The sequence below is a fragment of the Chaetomium globosum genome, genomic scaffold (genome assembly GCF_000143365.1).
Source record: "Chaetomium globosum CBS 148.51 scaffold_1 genomic scaffold, whole genome shotgun sequence".
Taxonomy (NCBI): Eukaryota; Fungi; Ascomycota; class Sordariomycetes; order Sordariales; family Chaetomiaceae; genus Chaetomium; species Chaetomium globosum.
The window spans coordinates 2,202,456-2,211,396 of record NT_165976.1 but is presented as its reverse complement, the minus strand read 5'-3'; the positions used below and the strand labels follow the sequence as shown (position 1 = coordinate 2,211,396).

General features: G+C 58.6%; 3 protein-coding genes across 3 annotated transcripts; all 3 read left to right on the top strand.

Annotated features, from left to right (window-relative positions):
* Window positions 1–1,466: 1,466 nt before the first annotated feature.
* CHGG_00727 (uncharacterized protein) lies at window positions 1,467–2,862 on the top strand (the record flags this gene model as incomplete). The annotated part of the gene is made up of 4 exons (XM_001219947.1): window positions 1,467–1,524; window positions 1,646–1,839; window positions 1,959–2,252; window positions 2,365–2,862. The coding sequence occupies 4 exons, from the start codon at window positions 1,467–1,469 to the stop codon at window positions 2,860–2,862; spliced, it is 1,044 nt and encodes a 347-aa protein (XP_001219948.1).
* A 506-nt stretch (window positions 2,863–3,368) lies between these two features.
* CHGG_00726 (uncharacterized protein) lies at window positions 3,369–4,309 on the top strand (the record flags this gene model as incomplete). Its single annotated transcript, XM_001219946.1, has 2 exons — window positions 3,369–3,790; window positions 3,931–4,309. 2 exons carry the CDS (start codon window positions 3,369–3,371, stop codon window positions 4,307–4,309), a joined length of 801 nt encoding a protein of 266 aa, XP_001219947.1.
* Window positions 4,310–4,879: 570 nt separating this feature from the next.
* Window positions 4,880–8,656, top strand: CHGG_00725 (uncharacterized protein; the record flags this gene model as incomplete). The annotated part of the gene is made up of 4 exons (XM_001219945.1): window positions 4,880–4,942; window positions 5,006–6,264; window positions 6,969–7,360; window positions 7,437–8,656. 4 exons carry the CDS (start codon window positions 4,880–4,882, stop codon window positions 8,654–8,656), a joined length of 2,934 nt encoding a protein of 977 aa, XP_001219946.1.
* Window positions 8,657–8,941: the final 285 nt, after the last annotated feature.

Sequence of the window (8,941 nt, the reverse complement as noted above, 5' to 3'; positions counted from 1 at the left end):
GCCCTTCGTATGTAGTGTAGACCCGCTCACTTTTGTTGGGGCTCGTGGTGGATCGATCATCGAAGTCGGTACTTGGTAGTCTGTTCCTTTGTGCTCCACAACCCCACCGCCCAACGCCTCCCCACAGACTGCCAGACTCAGCCAGACTTGCTTGACTCAAGTGGATCAGGCAAACTCCGTTCTTGTGGAGATCTCACCGGAGGGTTTGGGTTCCGTCTGATTGGGTCAGGGATTCGAGGGGGCGGTTGGTTAGTTATCGGCTGGTGTTGGTTGGTGCTGCTGGGTTGTGCCAGGTTGTTCATGCAAAGTTGTGATGCGCGGCGGCGGTGAAGTCGCCCCGAGGCTAACTAACTAGTGAGTTTGCTCAAGCTGTTAACGACGGAGTATGGTGGCTCAACTGCCGAGCCATGGATATCCCAGTACCTCCCTTTCGTCAACTACCGGGTGGCTGATCGAGGGGGGTTTATCAAGGGGCTCTGATGGTGGGGGAGCGGTGATGGACGGGATAGTCAGGGGCAAGACAAAGCGTCCCGCGAAAGGTGTGAACCTGGCATGCTTGACTCGTACGTGGTGTAGAGAAAAGATGCACTGCGTCGATGTGGACGGAATATTCCTGTTTGGTTTGTCAGGGTTCCGGGATGTGGGCGCAACGGGATAACGAGCGATGATGGGATGGTCGGCGATCTCAGGGCATGATGATACTCCCGACCCATCCATGCATGACTGTGCATCTCCTCCCCGCCTCCCCCGATCCCCGTCCCGTCGGAAGGAGCACAAAATGCTCCCGGGGGCGAGCTTCCGTCCGCGCAACATATGGACCTATGTACATATGTATGCACATGCCTCCCAGGGGTGCTTGCGCACCTTGCAGGCTGGCTGTACCTTTTTTGTGCCTTTTATCCCCTCACGCGCGGGCGATAGCCGTGTGCGACGCTGGGAAGAGCAGCGGGGGGTGGTTTAGGCTAATCTGGCTGGAGGGTTGGGAATGGGTTAACTTGGAACCAGAATCTGTTTCGTTTCCAGCTTTGTTTTCTATATACTTGGCGAATGTCTAAATAGGCCACCAGCCGCTGAGTTGAGACTGGGAGAGAAAATGGGGACAGTTTCGTCTCTGGTCGCGCCACAGGCCCTAACCTTCCCCTATTCGGACCCCATCAAAACCCATCAAAACCCCACGTGGAAAGCTGAAAGCGGGAACCGGCAGGCCGGCGTTAGTGGGGCTTGAAGCCGTGGCCTATCTCCGTTGCCGGGCTTGGAATGTGCCCGGAACCCGAAACGCCACTGTGAAGGCACGACGGCTGACGAAGTCGCCGAGAGCGCGCCATTGCTGCTGGCTTCTTAAAACCTTTGGCCTGTGAGGCTGGAAGGGTGGATTCATCCAAAGTCACTCGTTTCGCCCCAAATCGAAGTAAATCTTGAAGTTACCTATCCATCCACTCATTCGTCAATCCACCCCCTATCCATCCATGTCGCCCGAAGAGATGCCCCTCCTCCAAGACGGGGCGCTGCAGGCCGGCGCCTCAGGTAAGTCCTGTTATGCCGCCCCACTCCGGGTATTACCCGCACCGTACATACCGTACCGGGTTAGGTTCCGAACGGACGCTGACGCCCGTTGCCGTGTGATAAGCCCCTATCCCGGGCACAGGCACAATAGGCGCCGCCGAGTCCGGCCCGGGCTCCGGAAAGCCGCGACTGCCGCAAAACATCGGACACCGGGGCTACAAGGCGGCGTTCCCGGAAAATTCCATGGCCGCCTTCCACGGCGCCGTGGTGGCCGGCGCACACGCGCTCGAGACGGACCTACACCTGTCCCGCGACGGCGTGGTCGTACTGTCCCATGTGAGCAGCTAGACACTAGACACTTAACGGGTGCACTTTCACACGAGGGAATGAGTGCCGTGCGTGTGTGACAAAACAACGGCTGATGACAGCAACCCCCTTTTGTTTCTCTTTACTAGGACGCGACGCTCAAGCGGTGTTTCGGCATCGACACCAAGATCGCCGACTGCGACTGGTCGTACCTGCGAACGCTACAGACGCTGCAGGAACCGCGCCAGGGCATGCCCCGGCTCTCGGACCTGCTCGAGTGGCTGGCCCGGCCCGAGCTGGCTTCCGTCTGGCTGCTGCTGGACATCAAGACCGACGACGACCCGGAGGTGCTGCTGCCCGCCATCGCGAGGACCGTCGCCTCCGTCCCGCCGTGGGAAGGCGGGAAGGGCTGGAAGGAGAAGATCGTCGTCGGGGCGTGGAATGTACGCCGCCCCTTTCTTTTTATTTATTTATTCATCTTCTTTTACCACCCCCCTATCCCCCTATCTTACCATCAACTCACCAACTCACCCCCAACTAACACCCCCCAAACAGGAAAACTACATCCACCACGCGCGCCTCCACCTGCCCGGCCACGCCCTCGCCTACATCGGCTTCTCGCTCCTCTACGCGCGACGGTTCCTTTCCGACCAGCACCCGGACGTGCACTTCAACCTATTCCAGCCGAGCCTGGTAGGCCCGCTGGGGGCGGCGTTCCGGCGGGCGGCGCGCGAGCGCGGCCGCAAGCTGTTCGTGTGGACGGTCAACGAGGAAGAGTGGATGGAGTGGGCGGTGCGCAAGGGCGTTGATGGTGTTATCACGGATGAGGTTGGGCGGTTGAGCGGGGTGCTGGATCGGTTGGGGGCTGGAGCTGGGGTTGGGGGTGTTGTTGTTGTCCCTGGGGCCAAGTGGCCGCATGCATTGGGATTGTATGCCCGGGCCGTGGTGATGCAGGCCGCGGCGCTGGTGTTTTCGCTGTTGCTGTGGCGCCGGCTGAGCACCATGGGTTCGAGGAGGAAGCCTGGTAGTGTGACGGTGCCTGGAAAGCCGTGATTGGTGTTGTGCGGGTGTTTATCGGTAGGGATGTGCACTTCGTCCATGAGCGGGTGGTTGATGTCACCCTTTTGTTGGAGAATACCAGCATCGGTTGGATGGCAGACTGGGATCGGACCAGAGCCTCGCGGGTACCACCACACCATATGCAGATAATCCTGCGGGGTCTAGGTAGACATGGTGATATCCGTGTTTTGTGCAATGACAGCTTCGGCAACAACTCCATCATGCCATGCCAGCGGGCGACCAGAAGCCGGTCTACGGCTATCCAACCTTGACACAGTGTTACCCGGGCGTGCTTCTGGCTTTGCGCTTCTACATCGCCGGCGAGCTAGCGTTGTGACACAAAACTAGGCAGTATCGCTACGGCAGCCAGCGCAAAACCAAGGGAGCTCTTTGTCCGCGATGGTGTATAAGACGAGGCGGGGAACCCCCAGGCTGCAACGGACGGACGGCCCTTACTCGCCATACCCTGATGTGCTAAAACACAGCAGAACTGGATATCGATGCCTCGCGCCATCCACTTCATCTTCCCCGAGGCGAAGAAAAGGGCTAGCCAGCGCCCTTCGGCCTGTGTTGTCATCCAAGACGCCCATCTCGGCGCGAGAGGTGCCTGCGGCCGGGTGGCGGCTAAGAGCCGGGAGAGCATTGAGCCCGTTTGCATCGGCCATCTATGCAGATACAAACGCTCCAATGGGCGTCGATGCACGAGAACACCACTGAGTCTCGCTCATGGCGACATCGACCCTCTTGCGGGCTGGCTACCCAACACCGAGCAGTCGCCATACTGCGAACGTCACGAGCGGCACAACTGCATCGGGTTCCTTTACGATGCTGTGCGGTGCCCCGAGGCAAAGACTGAAGGGAGGGAGTACTGCTCAGCTCATGCAGCTACGCTGTGCAAATGGAAAGCGAACGATGGCTCGCTGTGTGCCGCGGAAGCAGGCAGAGGCTCAGGATATTGCACAACCCATTGCTGGTGCGAACCGCCCCCCATTGCTCTTCTCCCAAGACTCTCTCACGAGGTTGTATCCTGGTGAGCTAACTCAACATGTCCACGCGTATTAGCGCGATTGCAACCGAAGAAGGCCACGAATGCCCCCAGCCTCGATCTCGCTCGGCCATATTCTGCAAGAGCCATCGTTGCGTCTGGAGAAACGGCGAAGGCAAGCAATGCCCCAACACCTCCTATCCCAACACCGGCGGTGTCTGCGCCCCTCACACTTGTGAGAAAGCCAACTGCGGAAACGGGGCCCTGGACGACTTGGACCGTTGCTCGGAGCATGTGTGCGCATTCCAGCGCCCTGATCAGCCGAGCGATTTTCCGGTTTGCCCCGGCGAGCCGATCCAGGGGCAGCCTTTTTGTGAGCCCCACGACCGCTATGTTCGGCTGTATGAGCGGGTGATGCTGGATGGTTTTCTGTTGAATAGGCCGGCAGTATGGTAGTTAATTATGATATATGGTTTTGTGACTGGTCATATTTTTTGTTTTGGGTGGTGACATTGGAGAGGGAGTATTACCGCTGATCGGAATATTGTTTTCATCGGAAAAATGGACCAGATCGAGCAAGAAAAGTGTTCGGTAATATCAATTTTGAAAATTATGTTTGTTCTTTGTTCGAGAGGGAAATTTGATAAAAGACGTCGAAGGAAGGTTCCATTGCTGCCCGGTCGGATCTCTCCACGCAGTTCGGACCAATTTCCGCCCCGTCGGCGGCTTGGCCCCCACCAATGCCCAGAAAATCCCCGGCTTATCGTCCGGTCTCAGGGCTTAATTGGCGTTATCTCCGCGCTGACGTGGGCATTGCAGCGCCTGGACTCAGCCCTCAGCAGCAAACGAATGCGCTGAACATTGAAGATCCGGGGGGTCGGGATCGCAATGCTCCGCCGACGACGCCTCATCATAGTCTATTAATAAATATTAATATACCAAGTCAACCCAACCCGTGATACAGAATATTCTTCGTGTCCCTAACAGTTTAGACGTTTACCCCCTGATTACTAGCATCAATTAACAATGGCAGAAGAATACTCGGGCGGAAGCCCAGAAGCCGATCACCTCGTCGTGCTCGTGCACGGGGTAAGCCCCTATCGCATAACCACTACGCAAACGGCTGCTGACGTCGCAATGTGCCAACTCTAGCTATGGGGAAATCCCAACCACATGGCGTCTGTCGCCAAAGCCCTACGAGCACAATACCCCCCCGAGCAGGTCTACATCCTCCTCGCAAAACGCAACAGCGGGTCTTTCACGTATGATGGCATCGAACTTGGCGGCGAGCGCGTGTGTGTCGAGATCGAGGAGGAGCTGGAAGTGATCAAGAGCAAAGGGGGCAACATCAAAAAAATCAGCATCGTGGGGTATTCCCTTGGTGGGCTTGTCGCGAGGTATGCGATCGGCCTGCTCTTCGCGCGGGGCGTCCTAGACGGGCTCGAGTGCATGAACTTCACGGCGTTCGCCAGCCCCTTCCTCGGCGTACGGACACCACTGCGCGGGTGGGCGAACCAGGTGTGGAACGTCCTAGGCGCGCGGACGCTCTGCATGTCGGGCCGCCAGCTCTTCGGCATCGACAAGTTCCGCGATACGGGCAAACCCCTCATCTCGGTGCTGGCCGACCCCAACTCCATTTTCATGTCCGGGCTCGCCAAGTTCAAGCGCCACACCCTCTACACCAACATCACCAACGACCGCAGCGCCGTCTACTACACCACGGGCATCACCAAAACCGACCCCTACACGGACCTCTCCAAAGTCACGGTGCGCTACCTCCCCGGCTGGGAGGACGTGATCCTGGACCCGGCCGAACCCGTCTCGAGCACCCCACCACCGCCACCAAGCGAACCGGAAACCCTGCAGATGAGCGTCGAGAAATGGGCCAAGCGCGTGCCCTTCATCGCGGCGCTGGCGCTGTTCATCCCGCTCGGGGTGGTCGCCTTCCTGATCAACTCGGCCATCCAGACGGTGCGGTCGTCGCGGCGGGTGCGGCTGCACGAGCGCGGCCTGGCCGGCATCCGCGTGCAGGACTTCCGCGTCAACCTGTGGATTAAGGAGATTCGCGAGGCGGTGGAAGACGCCTATGAGAATTTGAGCAGCTCCCAGAATCAGGCGTATCTGGTCGGTGATGGTGATGATGATGATGGGTCGTTGTCGGGCTCGGGTTCGGCGGGGGAGGATGAGGAGAATGGGGAGCCGGATGGGGAGGGGGGTGCGAGGAAGATCCTCGCGCTGGAGCGGAAGCGGTCGCGCACGCAGGAGGGCGGGTTCCCGACGCTGGCGCTGGCGGGGTATCAGTTTGCGGCGATCGAGGCGCTGGATAAGTTGGGGTGGAGGAAGTATCCGGTGTGGATTCACAAGCACCGCCATAGCCATGCGGCTATCATTGTGAGGACGGAGAAGGAGGGGTTTGCGGAGGGCGGGGTTGTGCTGCGGCATTGGGTGACGGCTGAGTTTTTGGTTTGATTTGGGCCGGCTTAGAGGGAGGTGAATGCTGGATTGGATGTAATATGGCTCAGCGGGTTTGGCGTTGGTGGTGCTTTAGCGTAGAGCGCGTTGGTTGGATGACTTCTGGGAGTTGCGGACTTGGGAGAATACCATCATCCTGGACAACCTTTGGGCTTGGAATAATAAGCACACTTCGTGTGCTCGCATCTCTCATTGTGATCAAGCTGGCAGGGTCCGGGTCATATGCGGTGGAAGACATGTTGCAGGTTCAGCTCGTGTCTTCAATACCATGTCGCAAAAAGTCTATCTGATCTCGAAATTTCTTTGGCAGTGAGAAGAGATTATCAAGTTGTCAAGATGAGACTCTGGACGAAACGGGGCCATGGCCCAACCGTGGTGTCCATCAAGGTTGTTGTTGACTTTAAAATGCGCTGACCAGTCGTATCCCACGTAATTTTAAGCTATCCTTCCCCTTTGGGTTAGGTTAATGCCGACACCGACCGACGCGACAGGTTGGATAGGGGAACTCGATAAAATAAACGGGGCAAGAGCACCAATTCCCGAGAACCATCTTACGACACCAACATTACCTTGAGAAAGTGCGCCTAATATAGCCTGCGGTCGCATGCTTAAAATAACCATGCGTCCCTCACGCCTTGCGAAGGAAAACGTCCAAGTATTTCGACAACCCCCTCACGACAGTCGTCCCCCGCCGCTCGACCCGGTCCTCCACCCTCGCACGGTTCGCCTGGGCTGGCGCAAACGAGAGCTCCGCGGCAGGCCCTAGCAACAGTAATGATGGGCCGGAGGTGACACTGGGCTCCGACATTGAAGATGCCGTCAAGCCGAGGCCAGCGCGCAAGCGCAAGCGAACCGAGACAGTAACCCAGTCAACTCCTCGGCGAGTGTCAGCGAGAACGGCAAAGGTCGAAATCAAAGCCGAGATCAAGTCCGAGGCCAAGTCCAAGATCAAGTCAGAAGAACCTCAGCTCCGACGACGAGAAGCCAGAAACCAAGCCCAAACCCCGCGGCCGCGTGCGCAAGCCCGCGCGCAAAGTAACCGACGCAGCCACGGGCGCCGTCACCGTCACACCCCCCTCCGACTGGGAAGAGATCTACGACCTGGTCAAAGAGATGCGCCTCACGGGCGCCGCAGCCAACGCAGCGGTGGACACCATGGGGTGCGAGCGGCTCGCCCTGCCCGGCGCCAGCGCCCGCGACCGGCGCTTCCACACGCTCGTCGCCTTGATGCTGTCGAGCCAGACCAAGGACACGGTCAACGCCGCCGCCATGGCCCGCCTGCAGAACGAGCTGCCGCCGCACACACCCGGAGCTCCGCCGGGCCTGAACCTGGAAAACATGCTGGCCCGTCGACCCCGGCCGTGCTCCAACGAGCTGATTCGGGAAGGTCGGTTTTTCGACAACAACAAGACAAAGGTATGTATATACGGACCCCCTAGACCCCCCTCCCCTCCCCCACAAGCTGCCACTAACCCCCACCCTCCCTCCTCCTTACTAAACAGATACCTCAAAACCACCGCGGCCCTCCTCCGCGACAACTTCAACTCGGACATCCCGCCCACCATCGCGGGGCTCACCTCCCTCCCCGGCGTCGGCCCCAAGATGGCGCACCTCTGCATGAGCGCGCCCAACGGGTGGAACCGGGTCGAGGGCATCGGCGTCGACGTGCACGTGCACCGCATCACCAACCTGTGGGGCTGGCAGGCGCCGGCCTCGCGCACCCCCGAGGAGACGCGCGCCGCGCTCGAATCGTGGCTGCCGCGCGACCGCTGGAGGGAGATTAATTGGCTGCTGGTGGGGCTGGGGCAGTCGGTTTGTTTGCCGGTGGGCAGGAGGTGTGGGGATTGTGAGGTGGGGTTGCGGGGGCTGTGTAAGAGTGCGGATAGGGCGAAGGTGGCGGAGGGGAAGAGGAGGAGGGGGGAGGATGGGGGGAAGGTGGAAGGGGGGGTGAAGACGGAGGTGAAGAGGGAGGAGGTGGTGGTGGAGGGGGATGGGGGGACAGTGGGCGAGGTGAAAGAGGAGGTGAAGGAGACGGTGGAGGAGGATGTGGAAATGGAAGTGAAGAGGCAGGTGAAGGAGGAAGAAGAGTTGGGAGAGGAGATGGAAGAGGAAGTGAAAGGGGAAGTGAAGGAGGAGGATGTAAAGGAGGTGGAGGAAGAGGAGGTGAAGGACGAGGTTGTAAAGGTAGAGGGGGAGAGAGTAGTGGGAGCGAAAAAGGAAGAAAGCGAGGAGAAGACGGCGCTAGAAGTGAAAAAAGAAGAGGGAGAGGCGGCGGTCGACGAGGATAAAGCGCGATTGGGAAGCCCCCAGGTGAAGGAGGAGGAGCTATAGACTAACTGATTTAGCGGCAGTGATGTTGGGATGAGATGGCGGCTCCGCAGCATGTGAGCCTCGAGAGTTCTGGAAGCATCAGACGCTGAGTCATATCTAAGTCTGGCCTCTGTGCCGAAATAATTAATAGATTCCCCATACTCTCAGGTCCGGTTTCTAGGTATTGCTGAATTCCTCGAGAGGGCGGCCTTTTACTCCTTTACACCGTGACATATCACCACGAAACAAAGTCTTAAGCAAACGTAGTCAAGGGATTCAAACCAAGCAGAGGTTGTTAATAGGGAA